Genomic DNA, 22,732 nt, shown 5'->3' with positions numbered 1-22,732 from the left:
GCACTATTCTCGTCTGAAGTTATAAAGTGACATTTTTCGATGCACCCGAAGCTCAAAACGTTTCGATTTTCAAAAAATTTAGTTTGTTGTTTGTCGGAGATAGTGGGCGGCTGAAATTGCTGCCGGTGTGAACGGGGCTTTAGGTATGGAAGCTTGTTTCCGCCACAAAATAAAACATTTTAAAAGATAATTGCGACTTTTTATCTCACAATTGCGAGTTTACATCTCGCAATTCTGACTTTATAAGTCAGAATTGCGTGAAATAAAGTCGCAATTGCGTGTTATAAAGTCAGAATTGCAAGATATAAAGTCAGAATTGCGTGAAATAAAGTCACAATTGCGTGTTATAAAGTCAGAATTGCGAGATATAAAGTCAGAACTGCGTGTTATAAAGTCAGAATTGTGACTTTTTTTCTCGCAATTCTGACTTTATATCACGCAATTCTGACTTTATAACACATAATTGCGAGTTTATATCTCGCAATTCTGACATCTTTTCTCAGAATTGTGAGATATAAAGTCCAATTCTAAGGGAAAAAAAGTTTTTTTTTGTTTGTTTCTTTTACCTCAGAATAGTTTATATCTCACAATTCTGACTTTATAACACGCAATTGCGACTTTCTATCATGCAATTCTTACTTTATACCTCCCAATTGCGACTTTATTTCTCAGAATTTCGACTTTATATCTCGCAATTGCGACTTTATTTCTCAGAATTGCGACTTTATATCTCGCAATTCTGAGAAAAAAAGTCACAATTCTGACTTGATATATCGCAATTGTGAGATAAAAAGTCGCAATTATTATTATTTATTTATTATTCAGTGGTGGAAACAAGCTTCCATATTTAGGTGCTACATGCAGTGATTGTCAACAATCCCAAAACTCATCTACAAGTTTTAAAGAACTTGTCAGCAGGAGTTGTAAAGGTTGTTGCAGGAGAAAAATTAACTTCTCATGGCGATTGGTGCATAGTCCACTTGATCTTCCTCTATAAAATTCTGTAAAAAAAAACAACAACAACAATAATAATATTTTTTTTTTTCTGATGATAGATTTTGGGATATGTCTTGCATTGAATGATGATCTTATGGCTTTTATTTATATGAAATGGTTCTATTGTGTTTTCTTTTGTATCATGATACTGTACAAAGCATACATACATTTGACTGCCTGCTAAAGTTATACAGAGATGTACAACATAACTTAGAAAAAAATCATCTTACCGTTTTATGTGCATTTCTTTCAATGAACGTTGGCTCAGAGTATATGATCTCTTTTTCAAGAGTCTGATCTGTTTCAAAAATAATACAAGATACATTAAACAACTAGATATGTTTTTTTCACAACATATTGTATGTGTTATTATCATGGCTGTCAAAGTTACAGCATTAAAGGGGCTATATGTAAGAATTTTAATATAGGCCTATTTATCACTTTTTATTGCCAATGTGTGAATAGCTTGAAATGAAACTTAAAAAACAAGACTTTCCCTGACTTCCTGTTTGTCTATAAAAGCCTGAATGTGAAGAAATTGAAACCTTGTTTGTGGGAAAATGAAAAGGATGTGATGATCACATGCGCTCCTGAGAGCCTCTTGTCCGTTCAATGACACATTAAATGAATGCTTGTACAATGTTCAGGATAATGCTGAAAGAGCCAGTGTGTACTGTATGTCAATGTGTCATGCAAAGAAAAGGGATTCATTCAAACTATAGTCTTACATAACCAAGCTCTATATAGTCACTGCTATTCTAGAAATGAATTTAAACACCAGTTGAGTGCTGCATCTTTTACACATGTAGTATTGTTATTGTATCATTACATTAATGCAGATTTGCATGTCTGTCTTCAAATCACTTTTATTGTCACACCACTAAATAACATGTGCCATGGTAAATGAAATTCTTGTCTTTGTAATTCCACTGTGTTTTGATGCAGTTTGAGAAATGCAGAAAGTGTTTTTCTGAGTGAGATGAGTAAAGAGCGCTGCCCAGTGTCATTTTATAGATAAATGCCAAACACTTGCCTTCTTGATCAGTTTTTCTACATTTCCTGCAGATGCAGAAGATCACAACGACTGCAACAATCATCAGAGATCCAGCTGTAGAGATCAACACTATCAGAGACACTGGAGATTGTGAAGAAGACTGTGTGTCCGGTGCTGTAATGATAAAGAAAGAATTGAATGCATCAGTCTGATCTACAACAGAAAACAGAGATCAGGTCAGTAAATACACACATATATCATCAGTGCTGTGGTACCTGCACATGTGTGACAGAGTGTGTTGATGTCCAGATGTGTGGTCTGGTTGCTGATGGGATTGTTCAGCACACAGCTGTAGGTGTTTTTATCCTGATATTCCACCTCCAGAGGTAGAGAGAGACTGATGCTGAGATCACACACACTGATGCTGGACAATACACTGATTCCTCTGTACCAGGAGAGAGTCACATCACACACATTCAACACTGATGAACACACCAGTGAACATGATGATGATGATGAAGAACAGTGTGAAGAGTTACTGATGATGACAGGAACAGGCAGACGAGCTGAGAAAGATTAGAATAAATCAGAATAAATCATACAGAATAAATCATACTTTTTTTTACAGTGTTTTAATGTGCTGAGAGAGAGAGTCTGTGATGTCATTCATAAACAATAGATTGCTCAAAATGAAAGTATTCAATAGGCTGAAAAGGAAAGTCAAAAATAAGTGTGTAAAAATGATTTAGCTCACCAAAGACAGTGAGACTGAAACTCTTTCTCACACTGCTCATCTCTAGTTTATAATCTCCAGTATGTTCAGTTGTGGTGTTTGTGATGGTCAGAGATCCAGTTTGATCGTCCAGCTTCAGTCTGTCTCTGAATCTCCCATCAGGAACATCATCATATACAGTGATGCTGTCGTCCAGTACATTGATTTCAGCTATTAAAGTGTTTTCATCTCCAAACCTCCACAGAATCAGATCTTCGTCCATCATTTCAGTGAGATCAGAGTTTAGAGAGACTGAATCTCCCTCCATCACTGACACTGACTTCACTGTGTCAGCAAACACTCCTGGAGAACAGAGTTGATCGCAGATTAAGGGTCCTAAATAACTTTGTTGGTTTACTTAGGATCAGATTCAGTACTATGTAAAAGTAAAATCAAGAACAGAAGCCAAGCGAAAGAACAAATAAATGAACATAAAAGCTAAAAATGAGAAAAGTTGAAGGAATCTGAATCTGTCCCTAAAGTTATTCAGATGATAGTCCTGAATCCAAACCAGAATTAATAATACTTGTTCAATTTCAAAATATCTGAAAATAATAGCAAATGCATCTCCATGTTATTACTCTGTATAAAAACTAAAGCATGAACTAAATCAGTATATACAAACATATAAAACACATTTATTACTTACCAGCCAGTTTGCACAAACACAAGCAGAACAGAACGACAACATGAACCATCTCTCTGAGCACTATAAGATGTGAACGCTGGAAGTGTCTGAAAACAGACTGCTTCGACACAGCAGAAGTGAGATAATCTAATGTGTGTGTGTGTGTGTGTGTGTGTGTGTGTGTCTGTGTGAATCCTCATATCCTCCAACACAACCTGACCACCCATTACTGAAAGACCACGTATATTAACAATACATTTTTTAATACTTAATGTTCTTACTGATTTTTCAAAGGCCTTACCTGAATTTTGAATTATACATTACATTGTGTTGGAGAGAAAGAAGCGTCCATAAACTTAAAAGTTCATGAATAGGGGAATGCATGAATCCAGGCTTCGACTTATTAGAATGTTTCCCTAAAATCAGTGATGGATTCATCTTATTTCAATTGAAATGGTGCTTTGCGTGGACTCGGAGTGAGTCAAATAGTGTATTCATGTTAGTTCAGGCCTATAGTCTACTGCAGTTTCACTATGAATAATATATAGCCTATACTGCGTCACAGGCATTCAGTGATTCACATTCATTTTCTGCTAAGGAAAATCACTGTGGCTTTTTGGGTCTATTTAAATGGAATGTGTAGCTTATTCAAAGAGACTTCCTGATTACGTCTCACAAGATATTGTGTCGAAAATAATGGTGTGTGGGTTTAGTTGACGATATCCCGCCCCTGGGCTAGACGGGGATTTACGCGGATTTCTTTTTGCTTTCGCTTTCGCCTGACGAGAATTAAATGCAGTAGGCTATTTCATTTGGTCTAAGAAATAGTGATTATTGTAATTTGATGTGAATAAATATTAAACAGGTCGTGTATTTATTATCCGAAATTTATATTTACACTAAATATCATATTATTGAGGGCGTTTCTGTGAGGCAGGAAGAAAGACAGACTCTATTGAGAGTGAGGAGTTGTCGTCACGGTATAGAGCCCCTCCCAGTGTTGCCAACTTAGCCATTTTGTTGCTAGATTTAGCAACTTTTCAGACTACCCTAGCAACTTTTTATTCAAAAAGCACCTAGCAACAAATTTAGCAATTTTTTAAATTTATTTGGCAACTTTTAGCAACTTTTGAAAAGTGATTATAATCCAAACAACACACGTACAAGCTAGCTAAATAGACAGAGCGGTTCATTCATAATTCCTGTGGAAATGTGGAAATCGCTGTGAAAACCAGAAAACAAAAGACAACGAGCACAGGGGCGGGGCTGGTCTATATAGCCAGGCAGAGAGGCTGCGGGCGGCAGCAGCAGCAGTAGCACGCATTTCACATTTTTGGCAAAATAATTTAAACATAAAATTAAATGTAATTGTAAAGTGTTTAACTGTACAATATCAATGTTGTATTTAAAAATGAAAAAATCTGATCATGAAAAAGTGTTGTTTTTACAAATACTGTATGCATATACGCCTATGTATACATGTGCATATATATATATATATATATATATATATATATATATATATATATATATATATATATATATATATATATATATATATATATATATATATGTAGGCCTATATTTTTTTATTATTATTATTTTTTTTTTTTTTTTTTTTTACAAACAAATCTAAATGAGCATTTCAAATAATATACGTATGACATAATGGCGTAGTGTTGCGTTGCGATTACGTAATGACGTCATAGCGCAATGACGTCACAACGTCATTTAGCAACTTTTAGCAACAAATTGATCTGCCTTTAGCAACTTCCCCAGAAAATTAGTTGGCAACACTGGCCCCTCCCCTCGATCCGCCATGTTGGCAGGATTCCAGCGGCAAAACATCATTGTTTACGTGTGCTGTTAACTCGGTAGTAGAGGAGGTTTTCGCAATTCCGCACTGTTTTACCATGCCTGGAAGTAAAAACTGCTCCAGTGTTTGTCACAAGAAGCCAAGCGCCGACATTAGGCATTTCTCTATAGCAAGTACGCAAAGTTCGGACTTCAATGTCAAGTGCAGCTCAGGAGAATGACTCCCGAGGACGCGCGTCACTCAGCTCGCTCTGCTACTCCGGTTATCTCACTCTGTATGTACATTTTAGGCAACAATAAAACGAAATATGTTATAAAACACTACACTGCCTCTTTTCGTTTTCATTTAAAGAAATCTTAAACATTACACAAATGTGGTTCAGGCAACGCATATTTATTATATTCACTTCATGTAACGTTAGCATATTTATAACACAACTTTTTTTTTTTAAATTGTTATATTTAAATTGTTCTTTCCGTTTAAATTTTAAAAATATTAAACTTATTAATATGGTTCAGGCAATATATAATGTGCATTTGTACTCTGATCATCACTGTAATAAAAAAAAATAATAATAAAAAAACTAAACCCTGTCTCTTTTTGTTGAATTTCAGTTTTATCAATAATAGCCATTATAAAAGTAAGTAGCCTATAAGTAAAAAGTACAAGAAGCTATACAATAAGAAATAAAGCAAACGATTCAGTCAAACATACAAAGTCAGCGCTCTAGTCTAATATTACAACAACGGTAAAGTTAAATAGCCTAAATATAAAGTTATGAAATTTCACTTAGCCCTCAGTTTGGCCAGGGAACAAGATTCACAAGACCAAAGATCGCCCGTTAGGTCAACACAAGACGAATTATATGTTATCTTCTCTAAATACCGCTGTTTTGCGCTTGGTGTGAGCTTGTTCCTGTAAGGTCCCTTTTCTTTCGCTTTATCTTTTTGCATTGCTTTACTTTCTTCCTTTTCTTTTTCGTATTCGTAGATCAGTCTGTGTCCCGCTGAAATAATAAATAGCCTAATAATAATAGCCTAATAAATGCGCAAAAATGAAAGAGCTCTGGAATGTTTAGTCGCGCTTCTGTGTAGTTCTGAAGGCGTTGCCCCTGGCAACCGATAGCGTTTCCTTCCATCATGGCCGACAGGCTCAGACCCCGCCCAAATCAACCCAAGTCGGCACGTGACTCCTCACTCTCAATAGCAACCGAGAAACACCGCAGATGAAAAGATGGGTCGCTGGTTTGTGCTCACTCTGTGCGTTTTGCTCGATGGTAAGACAGACCATTTGATTTTGTCGTTTAATGCTTTCCCTTTTCACCGATGAATGTTATTTAAAAATAATATCTAAAACCTTACATTGTATTGTACTTGTCACTGTTTTAAACAGGCAATTTCTAGTTCTTCCTCTTCCGGACAGGCGAAAGGAGTCGCCGTCACACACACACACACACACACACACACACACACACACACACACACACACAAAAAAAAAAAAGTAGGGATGCACAGTAATTAAAATGTTGGGCCCGAAACCGAAAATTCTGGATGCACTTGGCCGAAAACCGAAACCGAAAATGACCTTTAAATATTTATTATTCATTTCTTATTTTATATTAGTTTTTTTTTTTAACATTCTATTATTATTAGACTTTTTTAATTAAATAATTTTACTGAATCTGAATAAAAAAATAAAAAAGCCACTAAAATAGCCACACATTTGTTTAAAATAACACAAACATTGGACATAAAATAGGCCTATATTAAAATATTAAATATCAATATTTTCATATCTATATATCAATATACTGTATTATTCTTTATTTAGTTCTATGCAACATAATCAGATTTAACATGTAGTTAATTATATTTTTTAATTGATTACAATTGAAACATTTAATTGATTATTTTTTGACCAATCAAACTAATGCACAGTTCCACAAAGCTATTATTATAAGAGCATGTGAGCAGATAGCAGGGAGTGGATCAGTGAATGAGATATCCCATTTTACTAGCGTTGCCCAGCACTGCTATACACACCATGTTACAGCAGAGTAGGGCTATTGCTAGTCTCGCATAGCCAGATCTTCAGACTGACGGCAGAAGGTCTGGACTCTATCGCAGCTTTTCTTGTCCCAGAGGACATTTGACTGACATGTAACGCAACCAATCACAGTTTGTTTTGGTTCCGTGTCATGTTTAGGGGCGTGACAATATAATGTTAATCTCCCCACAATAAAAGGCCGGCGTGCAAATAAATTAATTCAAGAATGTTGTGCAAGTTTACTGCAACGATGAAGCCACGATATTCATATCTTTTGAAAATCCAGCGTTTAGTTGATCCAGATAAGCGCTCATTGTCACGGTTGTAAACACAATGGCTTTCTTGTTCCATGACGGGTTTAGGCGTCACGGTATTTGTTTCCAGGCGGACCGTTAAAGAACGCGACACACACGTCTCCCGAATTCAACCAATCAGATCGGGACTTCAAAACTCCTGAAGTGTTTCCAGAAAAGTGTGCCATATGCATCAGATGGTCATCCAACAGTTCGTGGGCGAGACGTCTGAGGCTGAGACTAGTGGCGCTTTTCCACTGCATAGTACGGCTCGGTACGGTACGGTTCGGGACTGCGCGGTACGGTTCGGCTTGCTTCGCTTTTCCACTGCGTGGTACGACTTAGCTTGGCATGAGCTCGGTTTGCTTTTCCACTGCAGTTAGTGCCGCTTCAAAGTGGGTGGGATTATAGACTGATTGTTATAGTTGCGGCAACCAACTAGAGTAACGTCTGCACTTCGTCCTCTGACCACGATTCAGCCATTTCTTTTTTTTCTTTTTTCTTCAAGCAAGTCAAGCAAGTAGTTTAAAAACAAGTGCTACAGCGGTGGCTGTTACTGGCTATTTAAATCTAGCGGGTTTGGTGTCTCGTGTTGCAAATGCAATGACGCTGGTAGTGAAGATTCTGTCTGACCAATCAGTGATCTGCAGTGTTTTCACGTCACATTTTAGTATCGGTACGGTACGCTTGGAACCTCAGCAGAGGTGGTACCATTTAAAGCGAGTCGAAGTGAGCTGTACCATACCATGCATTGGAAAAGTGCCAAAGCGTGCTGTACCGAAAGCGTAAGCGCCATAAGCTATTGCAAAGAGAAACAAGTCCAGAGAACTTGCGCAGCGCACACATGGACCGGAAAGCACAGCACACACACAGTGAAACACTGCAGTCACTTTGAAGATGTGCATCTTCGGAAGCGGAGCCGCTTGAAAAACATGCTGAACCAGAGTGAAACCTGATCGCTGAACACGGAGGGGCGGCGCGGCATATTTCCGGCTTATATTTTCAGGTTTTTTTTTTATTTCGAGCAAAAAAAGAAAATGCCATTTTGGCCGATAATTTACGACGGCTGAAATTCCGGTGCATCCCTACTACAAAGCTGTTACTCATCTCGATCTCACAAGTTCCATTATAACCAATGAAGCTGTCTACACTGCACAATGAATCTCTTATTTACATCGTGTCTACACTTAGTTTATTATAATGAGAGGATTCGCGGTGCATAGTAATGAACAAAAACTCTGGCGTTTTTGAGTGGTACTGACATTGACTAAATTAAACACCTCTGATTGGCCACTGCGTTTAAGAGATCAACAAACATGTCTGTGATTGGCTACATTTCTCACCGCTGCAAAAACACACTGTAAATAGAAACATTTGACATTCTAGTCTAGAGCGCAAACACTAATACGTTTTAAAGCATTTGGCAAATCTGTTTAGTTAATATGGGTTTTTTACAATAACTGAGGGTGCTCATGCTTTGTTTGTTTTATTATGTTTATTGATCTGTTGTCCTCATGGGGATGGTTAGCTGGTCAACACAATGATTTCAGGATTATATTTTTATGGTGAAACCTGTACATTACACACAGACACAAGAAGCCTAATTGTTTATTTGTGTCCTCAGGTGTGTTTGGTGATGAAGTGTCAGTGTCTGTGCTGGAGGGAGATTCTGTTACTCTAAAGACTGGTGTTACCAAACAACAACGCGACAAGATTCTGTGGTATTTTGAAGACACTCGCATAGCTCTGGTCAATGGACATCACAATACGAGCTGTTTATATGATGGAGAAGACGGGAGATTCAGAGACAGACTGGAGGTGGACTATGAGACTGGATCTCTGACCATCACAAACATCAGATCTGAACATGCTGGACGATATGAAGCAGAGCTGATCAGAAGCGAGAGTTCAGGCAAAAGGCAAAGCTTGAACAGAAACCGCAAGTGTGACAGCACAAAAATCACCAAAAAAATCAGCAGCACTCATGATGACACCATCAAAACATTCAGTGTGGTCGTCAGTGGTGAGTCACTCGATGTTATTTACATCAATAAGTCCCTCAATAAGTTTTTTTTAAGAAATAAAATGATCTATTAGAAAAAGATGATATAAAACCACAATCAATGCCATTGGCATGATGTTGTCACATTTCTGTTTAGTTTCATTTTCATGGACTTTTAGTTTTATTTTCACTTTCAACGCGTTTCTTTTTTCTTTATATTGATTCCTCTGTGTATTTAAGTTCCTCCCCATTCATTCTCTGTGGTCGGTTGTTGAATGTGTTAGTGTTTGTACAAGAGCATGTGTGTGTGTGTCGAGAACACTGTCGCTCTGCTTGGACTTTTCTTAGATAAAAAACCTTCGTTCTGGAAATCTCTGCACCCTCTTCATCTTTTTCCATAATGTGGCACATAGAGGATGTGTTAGAGTCTCTTAAATATATCAGAGAATGGCATGCAGAACTGTCTGTTATGGTGTATTTGTCATAAGAGATGTTGAAACAGTTATTTTTTATATTCTGAATATTTAATATTACACATCTATTCAAATTGTCCATCTTCCATGATGTATTATAAACTTTCATGTACAAAAACACAAAAAGTCCATGAAAATGAAACTAAAACAGACCTGTGACAGCTGTAAATTGAATAGTTCATCAACATAAAAACTGTATTTTTGATGACTCTGACTTTTATATACATTAAATATGACATTACTGAAATCCTGTGATCCTACAAACAATCCAACATTAATATGTCTTTGTAATCTTTAATCAAAAGATTACATCAAAAACATCAAGTCATGTGTTCTTTCGTATTGCTTTATTATTGCTTTGTGTTTTCCAGCTTCTCTGTCTGATCAAGACGAAACCACTGCAGAACCCCGTTTGGAGAAGCGGGAGTTTAACATGAGTATGTTTTCTTCCTTTTTTTTTATCTATTAATATATTGCATAACATGTAATACAGTTTATTTATGCACTGTTCTTAAGGGAGCTTGACTTTATAGTTCACTTAAAACGATATTGCTGTTGTTCTTTTAAACACATTTCAAATATCTATAAATATTGTTTGTCAAACTATCTTAAAAACCTATTTATAATATATCAGAAATAATTAATAATGCTGATGGATACGTGCTACTGGAAAGGCAAACAGAAACATGCGGCTGATCAAACATATGTAAAGTTCAAGATGACAGATGTTAGGGGTCACAGACAGCGAAAAGGCATCTCTTGTGCATCGATAGTTTAGCTGTAAACAGGGGAAGTTAATCTCTAATTCTCCTTTGGAAAAATGATTTGGTAACATACACAAATTTCATAAACTGTTATGGGATTATTTCACATTGGAATAAAGGAGTAAGCTTTCCACATTACAATGTAAAAGTGTCCATAGAGATATAATGTCCATAGAGAATATATCCAAAGCATATTGTATAAACAGACAGTCATATTCTCTCACACTAATGGCTGTTTGTCTTCAGATTCAGGTGTGTATTCAGGTGTGTTTCCAGCTGTTATCACAGTAATAAGTGCTGCTGTTCTGCTGCTGGTGTCTGCAGTTGCTGGTGTGATTTACTATCGCCACAGGAGTTTGAGAAAGGGTAAGTGTTATCTACGGATACTATAGTGAGAGGAAAACATTATGGGGCCTGATTTACTAAACAGGGCAATGTGAATGGAAAGTTCGATACACAAATAAAAGAACACAGACACACCCGGATCATTTCCATAATGACCAATGAAATCCACCAAGATCTGCGCAAATTAAAGTGTTTTTTTTGGGGGGGGGAGGGGGGTGCAAATAATGCAAATAAATAATGGTGCAAATACCAGTACATTGACGACTGCAAACCTTAGTAAATCACCTTGCATGATTCATTTAAATACTCTTTTTTTCATAAATTTGCATCGGGAAGGTAAGCTGGAAAAATAACCACTTTTTACTGCGTGTCTTTGGTAAAGTTTTTAACGCTGAAAGGTTTGCACTGCCACAAGCTGTTATCTGGCCCTATTTACATTTACATTTATTCATTTAGCTGACGCTTTTATCCAAAGCGACTTACAATTGCTATATATGTCAGAGGTCGCACGCCTCTGGAGCAACTAGGGGTTAAGTGTCTTGCTCAGGGACACATTAGTGTCTCACAGTGGATTCGAACCCGGGTCTCTCACACCAAAAGCATGTGTCTTATCCATTGCGCCACACCACCCCCACTGTGGCCCTATGTGTTTCACACACAATTATTACACTGCTCTCTGGAATACTTGATTCTGACTGGTCAGTCTCGACATTCCAAGGTAATCAATAGCAACATTATTTAGTAACTTTTTCTGGAGAGTAATGCACTACATCACTTTTGCATTACTTTTTCTCACCTGGGCTGGGCTTGCTGGGTTGGTTTACTCATGTAACTCATGTTACGTTTGATGTTACCCCAACACTGGATACGTTTTGTGAGTTGGGGAGAGTGGGACACACATTTTTTGTTTACAGTATGTATATATATATATATATGTATGTGTGTGTGTGTGTGTGTGTGTGTGTGTACAATATCCCATTCTGAGTGTTTAATTTTGTGTATGTGATTGTTTTTTTAAAGCAGACAGGGAGAAAACCAAAGGACTTTACGAAGGACTGGAAAAAGATGAGGTAAGATACTGTACTGAACTTCTTTACTTCAGAGATCTGTGTTTGATTTCCCCTGCACTGACAAACTCATCCTAATGGCAAATCAACTCATTTACCAGAATTGAATTCACTGATAGATGACAGATGTGCTGATTCTCTCTCTCTCTCTCTCTCTCTCTCTCTCTCTCTCTCTCTCTCTCTCTCTCTCTCTCTCTCTCTCTCTCTCTCTCTCTCTCTCTCTCTCTCTCTCTCTCTCTCTCTCTCTCTCTCTCTCTCTCTCCTCCTCCCTCTCTCTCTCTCCTCTCTCTCTCTCTCTCTCTCTCTCTCTCTCTCTCTCTCTCTCTCTCTCTCTCTCTCTCTCTCTCTCTCTCTCTCTCTCTCTCTCTCTCTCTCCCTCTCCCTCTCTCCCTCTCTCCCTCTCTCCCTCTCTCTCTCTCTCTCTCTGCAGAATAAAAATACAGATTGTGTGATTTGAGAGGATCCCAGCAGGATCAGTGTCCGACTATACTTTAACATTATTACCATTGAAAAATACTGACAAAGCAAAGCAGTTTTCTTGGATAATTATTTATTCATTTATATAATATATATATATATATATATATATATATATATATATATATATATATATATATATATATATATATATATATATATATATATATACTGTATATATATATATATATATGTATATGTATTCATTATTTCCCTCGTTCTGTGCAATGCTTGCTGTTCAATCTAATGATTGTGTGGTTTTGCTGGATATTTTATTGTTTTTGAGGGATATTTTCTTAATTTAAATGTGGGTAAAATCACAGGATGATGTTTTGAGCAGTAATTTCCATTGCTTTTGCTTTGATATTATAACACTAACTAAGATTATTTAATAAACCTCATGTTAAATGTGACAGTCACTCAGTGCACGTTTACATTTAGTCATTTAGCAGACGTGTTTATTCACATCAACAGATGAGCATCACATGCACTTTATCACAGGAGTTATTATAATAAGTGTCAGATGAATATTAATGCATGTGGTCACTAGTTATGCCATCAGAAAAAGACATGAAGTCACTGTTCAGAAATATTACTGTCTTCGGGCCTCAGAGGGTGAAATGATCTTTCAAGCTTATAAAATTGTAATGTCTATATAATGTTACTGAATGTTTAAAAATCAGTTATGAAAGTAAAAATCCCATTTATGTTCTCCATAAACTTATTTGTAATGATTCTGTATAAAACTAACACACATCTATCAGTAACAAAATTTATTTAATTTACAAATTCCACATGAAAAACTACAATATCTATAATCCTGAAGAAAAGAGAATCATGTGTTCATTGTCTGATATGTGGCCTCTTACCTCTGTCTTATTTTTCTGTTTTATTTTGCTTCAAATCATAGTTTGTAATGTTATTCATGAAGACGGCTGCTAGAATGTGAAATTTCCTCTAATGTGTTATGATGTGCAGCCTATTTACACTGTGTTTTAAAAAAACTGTTTAATGCTATAATGTGTTTTTATTCAACTGTAGTGAATGTGACATACATAATTCACCTTTTTTGTTAAGCGTAGTTCTACACTGTAGATTATAAATGCAGCACTTTGTTATTAGCGTGTTTCTTCATAACTGTTTAGGGATCGCGGTCCCTTTAAATGTTCTGAATGCGTGATGACGTGGGGAGCTCGGCAGCGCCATTGTTTTTCTGCATCTAAATAAAAGACACACGCATTCGTGTGCTCAACGTGAGAAATTGTCTCTTGCAAATGACTGCAATTTCCACACAACTGTCATTCAATGTGAATCTGAATTCATAGTTTATTCTTATTATGACTCCCCTTCAGTGATAATATAGGCATTAATGATCATAGCTGTATATCAGTTCCCAAACCTGTCCTGCCGGCACCTTTGTCTCCCTTATCAAACACACCTGATTCAACTCATCAGCTCATTATCACATGGGTTAATCATGGGGTTAATGAGCTGATGAGTTGAATCAGGTGTGCTTGATTAGGGAGACAAAGAAAACGTGCAGTGTTGGGGTGCCGCATTGGTGTGACAAATGTGTGTAGGCTATTTGTGGAGTTTCTGCATACATTTTTGAAAGGAAATTAAAATAGCAACATAACATACATTAAGAACATTTTAAAACATTTAACAAAAACGAGTTGCAGAATAAAAACAAATATTCAAGAATATTCATAGTTTTAGCCTCAGATGGAGAGAATATGAAAGCAAAGCTTCGTTTTGCCATCACTAAACAATTAGACCAGACATACTTTCATCTTTACGTTTAAAAATGACATCTCTTCTGGTTGCTTCGTTTTACCTTTTACGTCTTGAAGCTCTGACGTCATTGACCAGAAGAACAACAGCAGCCGCAGAAGCCACGCCCATCAGCGCAGTGACGACCAATCGCAGCACAGCTTCAGCTGAATCACAACAGGGGGCGTGGCCTTCTGTAGAAACAAATGATAAATTAAATTAAGATTTAAAAAAAAGTTGCCTTTAGTCTTTCATGAATTAAAAAAGGTCTAATTGTCTGCTCCACACAAGAAAAAAAAAATAGGAACAGTTTAAAAAAAAAAACATGAGATGACAGAAGCTCATTCGTCATGTCTGGCATCTTAAGTTATAAGTCTCAATAAAATCCACACATTAGTGAATAATATCATCAGAGCTGTGGTACCTGCACATGTGTGACAGAGTGTGTTGATGTCCAGATGTGTGGTCTGGTTGCTGATGGGATTGTTCAGCACACAGCTGTAGGTGTTTTTATCCTGATATTCCACCTCCAGAGGTAGAGAGAGACTGATGCTGAGATCACACACACTGATGCTGGACAATACACTGATTCCTGCGTACCAGGAGAGAGTCGCATCACACACATTCAACACTGAACACACCAATGAACATGATGATATCCAGAATAAATCACATCAGTGAATAAAAGGGCAGTTTTTTTTTTCATTGTTTTAATATAGAGAGTTTGTGATGCCATTCATAAACAATAGACTGCTCAAAATGAAAGTATTCAATGGGCTGAAAAGGAAAGTCAAAAATAAGTGTGTAAAAATTATTTAACTCACCATAGACAGTGAGATTGAAACTCTTGATCACATGATCTTTTATCTCTAGTTGATAAACTCCAGTATGTTCAGTTGTGGTGTTTGTGATGGTCAGAGATCCAGTTTGATCGTCCAGCTTCAGTCTGTCTCTGAATCTCCCATCAAGAACATCATCATATACAGTGATTCTGTCGTCCTGTACATTGATTTCAGCTATTAAAGTGTCCAAACCAGAATTTATAAGTAATGCTTTGTTCAATTTTAAAATATCTGAAAATAATGCATCTCCGTGTTACTCTGTATAAAAACTAAAGCATGAACTAAATCAGTATATACAAACATATAAAACACATTTATTACTTACCAGCCAGTTTGCACAAACACAAGCAGAACGGAACGGATTATTTGTGCTAAAAGACTGCTTTAAAACTTTCACAGAGACCTCAAACAGAAAGCACAAAGCCTTTCTTTAAAGTGAATTTCGTTTTGTATTAATTGTAGCTTAATTTTAATCAATGTTTCATCAACCAATTACCTGGATTTAATAAATAAGAGGAATGTAGGCTATAACAGACAATATATCACGATAGGGAGGTGCCGGCACGTGCTCGTCTCATAAATTAATCGAAACTTAACGTAGCCTACCTGCCTCACAGACCTGAGAAATATATCTATAGAAATCGTGAAATGTGTACTTTTAAACAGAACAATTCAAAATGAAAGAAAACAGACTGCTCTCTGCTTAATCCGCATGCATCGGCGGCGCTAGGGAGGAGCTAGCAGGAGCTTGCCTTCAGCACCCCCAAGAAAGACCAAAGCACCCCGATAGCACCCCCAAAAATAATTTCTGGAAGCAATTATATTCAGGCTGTATTCTATGGAAGCCCTGAACCGCATTTTGAAGAACAAAAAAGAAAACTTATATTGTTATTTCGAGATATTAAGTCGATATTTCAACATAATGTCTCGTTATTTTGACATATTATATGTTATTTCGACATAAGGGGACATTCTGATCTGCATTAAGCCTCATTAAATATTCTTAGAAAGGTTTTCTATGGGAGGAAAATGCTTAACGTGTAATTAAACGTTGCGTTCATATTCTGGGCTTATCAGATTTTTTGTACATAGCATAGCCTACTTTTTTATGATTTTAGTATCATAATTATTAATAAATGCATGCACAATTATCCGTGAAATTGATTTGAACAAATGCCTTTCAACTTGTGTGTGCAAAATTCAGAATCAAATGAATGTGCAGCAATCTTTACAAATAGACAGTCTGATAAGCCTAATATACTGTTTTAGCCATTAAAAAAAAGCGCATTTAGTTTCATATTTGTTAAAATATTATAATGTTATTTTTTTCCATCTATATTGAATATGAAAAGTGAACAGCACGAGTAAGAGGCGCAATATATTGAGACACCTGGAGTGGGTCAGACATGATTTTGACCACTTCATTAAACTTTGTTTTGTAGAAAGCCTTTCTTTAAAGTGAATTTCGTTTTGGACAAATTGTACCTTAATTTAAAAAACAATTTCATCCACCATTTCACAAATGCACATCTTGCTTGTTGCACGCACACACATTATGTCGTAATAACGAGATATATTGTTGAAATAACATTATTATTAATAAGTCTTTTAGAATATTTGAGTGAATACTGAATGTTGCGCTTGTTCAATTGAATAAATTAAAACTTTAATTGTGATCACTAAAATAACTGAATATTAAATATTTAGTGGCCAAGTTTAGCTAATTTATTACATATACAGTATAGCCTAGCAGCTCCCCCTGTCTATGATCTAGCACCCCCTCAGCACATGCATTAAAAATTCCCTGGCTCCGCCCCTGTTTCACTATGCGTTCAACTGCGTCACGTGTGACTTTCATTTTCTGCTTATAGGAAAAACCCTTTTGTAGGTGTTTAACCCTCATTTTTATCTGGGGAACCTGGGGATTTCCATCACGCTGAATGATGTTATGCTTTAGCCTAAATGTTTGTCATTCGCAACCAACCAATAGGCATACGGTTTTTTTATATGTCCGGCTAAGACTTTACATTATTTTTATTTCATCTGGATCAGGCAGAGAGAGATTGAACAGATCAATGGAGCAACACTGGCTATGTAAATCAAACACAACTGATGAAAGAATGGGACGCTGTTTTCTGCTTTCTCTGTTTTTGCTCCTTGATGGTAAGACGTTTTTGAATTTATGGTTAGCCTATAACGCATTCTAGTTTAAGTTAACATCATATTCTAACATCGCATCTTGTTGGTCTCTGTTTAAATAATTTTGTAGCCTATAGTTTAGGAATATAAGGTGACAATGTTTCTTGTAACAGGTATACATTTTTTAGACGGCATTTATTTCGTGTCTCCTGTTCTGGGAAAGTCAATCATGTGACTACTATAGGCTACAAACCACAATACGATCTTTTTATTCTTATTACACATAGGCCTACAAATATCTTATTTCTTAAGCATCATTGGTTGGTAGTTATTTCTCCAACACAGCTAAAACAAACAAACAGAGGCTTGAATAAAAGCCCATTCGGACGGGACTAACATGGAGAGATTGGGTAAAGTAGCCTAGTTATTCTACCAGAGCTTCTCAATGATTTTAGTCCCATCAGTGATCACGGACAATGTCAGTAAAGATTACGGCGAGTTTTAGGCTACCTTCAGGAAAAAAGGTCTGGGAAAATTACCTCAGGTAGCCTAATCCCTTATAATCCATTGATTGGTTTAGATTAGCCTACATGACTTAGTCTGTTACGACCAGTCATCGCGTGCCGTCTCACTCACACACACACACACACACACACACACACTTGACGGAACCATACTGGAGGACCGAAAAAAAAATTAAACATGCTAGACTTTTTATCGTGATGTCGAGAAGCAAAAACTCTGTTTGTTTGTAGGTTGTCGCCCACTATGACACAAACAAGATGAAACGATCGAATCTTGCGTCGTCGACGCTCCTTGTCGAATCATGCCAAAATCGTGTAATCTGAACCAGGCATAATGCTGCGTTCCAGGCAGGTTCTTGAGCACGTAAATCACACGACACACGACTTTGTAGCGTTCCAGGCCAGTCACGCCAAACTACCTGAGCACAAGGAATTGTGGTAGCTAGATGTAAACAAACCATATTTAGGCTATATGACTTTTTTATTTTTTATAAGCATGATCAATGCTGTTAAGTTCAGGTTTATGTCACCTTAACATTTCCATGATGCGGCAATACACTTTCACGACATACTTATTGTTTCAGACACATAACATTGTAATACATTATCGTTTGTGTATTATTATCATTAATATTATATTAGTATTAATAATATTTATATGTGCTATGTGCCGGGCTGTGACCTCAGAGCTTGTACCTGGGAGTAGGCTACATCGATCTACGAGTTCACGGGTGGGAAGTCACGGGTTTGACTGCCGTTCCAGTGCACTTTCACGGGTATAAGGTTGGAAAAAATGGGTTACAGGTTGCCTTGAACACACCATTAGACCCGCTGTTAATGTAGGCTACGGAAATATTCTGTAATTTCCACAATCAGTTTTTAGAGGCAAGATAGGCCTACTTATTTTAACGTTAGATAAGTGCTATTACCAACATAATACAATCTGAATGTATTTAATACATAACTGTTTTATACAAATAGGTTAGGCTATATTTGATGATGATATCAGGAAGCAACGAAATATACACGACGACAGGAGTGACGGCGGTGCGTAAATCGAGTTTCCCCTTCCACTTCTGTTAGTTTTATTAAAATCTCTTATCCCATGCGAATTGATGGCCATTATTATTACAGACGTCCTGTGGTAAAATTACATCACTCCACCTCTCCATGTTAAACTAGTCCCGTCTGAATAGGGCTATAGTGGAGACTTTCAATTCTGTAGTTTTTAATCAAAGCTAATGATTTGTTTTTTGTCCCATAGCCCTTAACCCACCTTCAATCGTAACCTTTTGCATTTAGATATTAATTATTTGTTATGTTTATTTATCTATTTTTTTTTTTTTTTATGGGAACAGTTAGCTAGTCGCTACAAAATCTGATTTCTGTCACAGTGTCTGGTTTGTGTTTCCCTGGGTCACCACTAGAGGTCCTCTTTCCCCACGGTGTCATTCACTCTTACTACATTTCCCATCATCCTGTTCTGTCACTCATAGTATCATTGCACACAGCTGTTTCCCGTCACCTCATTAGTATCTGTGGATATATACCCTGGTTGTTTCAGTGTTTGTCACGGAGTCCTTGTTTAATGTCACAAAACTTCGTGTGTATTGTTTCTTGTTCGTTCGTATTTCTTGTTTCGTTATTGTTTCGTCTTGTTTCTTGGATTGCTTTTATGGTTTTGACCCTTGACTGGACTGGTTTATGATTTACGGATTCCCCTGATTAAATACTGCTATTGGATCTATCCCTGTTGCCTGTGTGTGGTATTTTGACAATTTCAGGATATCTTTAGTCTATGTAGCCTATGTGAAATTTGTACACACACATACATAATTGTTTATTTGTGTCCCCAGGTGTGTTTGGTGATGAAGTGTCCGTGATGGAGGGAGATTCTGTTACTCTAAACACTAATATTACTAAACAACATCATGACAAGATGCTGTGGTATTTTGAAGACACTCGCATAGCTCTGATCAACGGACATCACAATACGAGCTGTTTATATGATGGAGAAGACGGGAGATTCAGAGACAGACTGGAGGTGGACTATGAGACCGGATCTCTGACCATCACAAACATCAGATCTGAACATGCTGGACGTTATGAAGCAGAGCTGATCAGAAGCGAAAGTTCAGGCAAAAGGCAAAGCTTAAACAGAAACCGAAAGTGTGACAGCTCAAAAATTACCAAAAAAATCAGCAGCTCTCATGATGACACCATAAAAACATTCAGTGTGGTCGTCAGTGGTGAGTCACTCAATGTTATTTTCCCTTAAGTATTTTTGTTGTTTTTGTTGAAGGAATTAAATATTATTTAATTCAATTATTTTTCTATTTTCTATTATAATAATCATTAAATTTCATTGGCATGCTGTAAATTTAATAAACTGCATTTCTGATCACTCATTTAAAAAACTGTCAAACTGTCTAACTGTCAAAAAGTCATTTTTGAATTAAATATGCAATACTGTGATCCTGTGATCCATACAATCCTGCATCCATGTGTCTTTGTAACACTGAATCAAAAGATTGTCAAAAACTTCAATTCTTGTGTTCTTTCGTATTTTTTTTATTTTTATTGGTTTGTGTTTTCCAGCTTCTCTGACTGATCAAGATGAAACCAATAAAGAACCATATATGGAGAAGCATGCGGCTGACTTAGGCATGTTTTCCTCTCTACTTCTAGTCTAAATCTAGCATAACATGTATTACAGTTTATTTAATAAAAACACTGTTCTTATGGGGAACTTCACTTTATCTAATGAATATATATATCTTTATTAAATATATCTAATGAATATTATAATCACAGTCAGATTCACTCACACTAATGTCTGTTTCTCTTTTGCTGATCCAGGATCAGGTCTATCTTCAGGTGCTGTTGCAGGAATATCTGCTGCTGTTCTGCTGGTGTCTGTAGCTTCAGCTGCTGGTGTGACTTACTATCGCCACAGGAGCTCTAAAAAAGATAAGCATCACATACAGATACTATAGGAAAACTTTTTGTGCAAAAGTGTTACCTGGCTCTCCGGAATACTTGATTCTGATTGGTCAGTCGGGACTTTCCGCTCAGATATTTCTGAGTGAACAACTGAATCTCAAGGGGCCTTCCACAAGTCTGTTAGTGAAGGGTACATGTGATGGTCATGGAAGTAATTTTATTGTTTATCGTCATGTGACCATGAGTCCTGGCGATTCAATTTAAAAGCTAGATGGTGGGAGAATTCAGTTAAAGCATAAACAAAATAAGTTTGTGATAATAAAAATGTTTAAAATATATGTTTTGCAACTAGGGGACAGTGGGGCACAACCTTACACGTTCTAACTTTCTCAGTTTTGTGTAAATTCATTTGAGGTTCAGAGTATTTTTCCCCCCTCAGTAATTCAACAAATCTAGGACAAATATGTTGTCTTGTTTAAATGGTGTATGTTTTCTTTTCTTTCTTTATTTTTCTCTAGAAATTGGAATTGAAATGTAAAAACAACCATACAACAGCTTGAAGTGTTATATGAATTTTGATGCTATTTTTATTCAATACATTGATATGACAACTAGTAAATACACTACACACACACACACACACACACACACAATATGATACTGTACTGACCTAAACTGTAGATCCGGCGCGCCGGCGCACTTTGCTCGATTTTTTTCACATAGCAGCAAAATAGGCTAAACTTAAAATACTCCGTCATTTATGGTCATACAGACTTAAGAAATATGAAAAAATAAACTGTTAAATGTATACTTTTTATGTGTCCACTTACAAGTGAAAAAAAAGTGTTTTTGTAAGATAAAGAAAATAAACAGGGTGTGCTTTCTGCCTGTACGGCTTGGAGCACTTTTTTTTGGAGCACATCTCTAAACTTAAAACTCAGCGAGAACTATTCACCCAGGCATGAGCAATATATCTTTATAAACATTCAAGTGTGTACTTTTAAATTACCTAATTCAAAACTAAATCAAATATTCTCTGTTTATGTAATCTGTACAAAAAGAGAGAGATGCCAGTCGTTCACATCTCAGCTCATTATTTTTATTGTGATCCCGCCCACGGAGAACGCGTGCTATTCAAACGCAAATGATCTCAGGCAGCTCATTCAAACTGTGAACGCCCACATGTCAGCTCGAGAAAACACATCAAGTTTATTCAAATCATCGTACTTGTTTACACCGTCTTGCAGCGCTGTGAGGAATAATACTATCCTAAGAATAATAATGGAAAATGTACCTCAGAAGTGCTGGTATTTCGAGGAGCAACGGATACACTGTAGTACGTTTTTTCATTCACAAGTGAATCGCGCTTCTGTGTGTGAATGAATGATCCGCTTTTAGAAAACTATATTGCTATACTGAGATGAGTAAAAATCGACTGAAATATGTTGAAATAAAATGTATTTGTATAAGCAACATATTAAATTGCAAATTATCATTTATATTCCTTAAAACGATAGACATATGTTACAGAGATATGAAAGACAACATTTCTTTGACTAGTTTTGGATAGATTATAAATTTCTATAGACTGCCACATCAAATAAGCTTTTGTTTGCCAATTTCTGCTCTTATGTTAATTATAGTATGTTTTGTCAAATAATGTTATTATAGTGTTTCTTCCGATGTATAAGCTATATATTCAAAGTAATGTGTCCTTTGAAACTTTGAAATATGTATGATAAAATGTATACTTTAGTTTTTACAAAGAAAGATTGCACTTGAATTGTTGTTGTAATTGTAACCTTTTAAATAAAAATATATATTTACAAGTGTTATGG

The 22,732-nt window shown here is 36.4% G+C and overlaps 1 protein-coding gene and 1 long non-coding RNA gene across 3 annotated transcripts; both read left to right on the top strand.

The window, feature by feature from the left end:
- The first annotated feature begins 6,422 nt into the window (after window positions 1–6,422).
- Window positions 6,423–12,725, top strand: LOC308701955 (uncharacterized protein). 2 transcript variants are annotated; one of them, XM_081384451.1, is made up of 6 exons: window positions 6,423–6,482; window positions 9,170–9,568; window positions 10,392–10,457; window positions 11,031–11,150; window positions 12,153–12,199; window positions 12,627–12,725. In XM_081384451.1, the coding sequence occupies exons 1-6, from the start codon at window positions 6,440–6,442 to the stop codon at window positions 12,651–12,653; spliced, it is 702 nt and encodes a 233-aa protein (XP_081240577.1). In that variant the 5' UTR covers window positions 6,423–6,439; the 3' UTR covers window positions 12,654–12,725. The 2 variants fall into 2 exon arrangements, with proteins under 2 accessions (XP_081240577.1, XP_081240576.1); XM_081384450.1 differs by having other exon boundaries at window positions 12,150–12,199.
- Window positions 12,726–17,144: 4,419 nt separating this feature from the next.
- Window positions 17,145–22,732, top strand: LOC308701964. The gene is made up of 4 exons (XR_014031540.1): window positions 17,145–17,451; window positions 19,808–20,200; window positions 20,550–20,615; window positions 20,811–22,732. It is a non-coding gene; the product is annotated as an uncharacterized lncRNA (long non-coding RNA).

This window comes from Scardinius erythrophthalmus, assembly GCF_964197995.2.
Source record: "Scardinius erythrophthalmus genome assembly, chromosome: 14".
Classification (NCBI taxonomy): domain Eukaryota; kingdom Metazoa; phylum Chordata; class Actinopteri; order Cypriniformes; family Leuciscidae; genus Scardinius; species Scardinius erythrophthalmus.
Note: the sequence above shows the minus strand (reverse complement) of the source record. Positions and strands in the feature narration are given on the sequence as shown.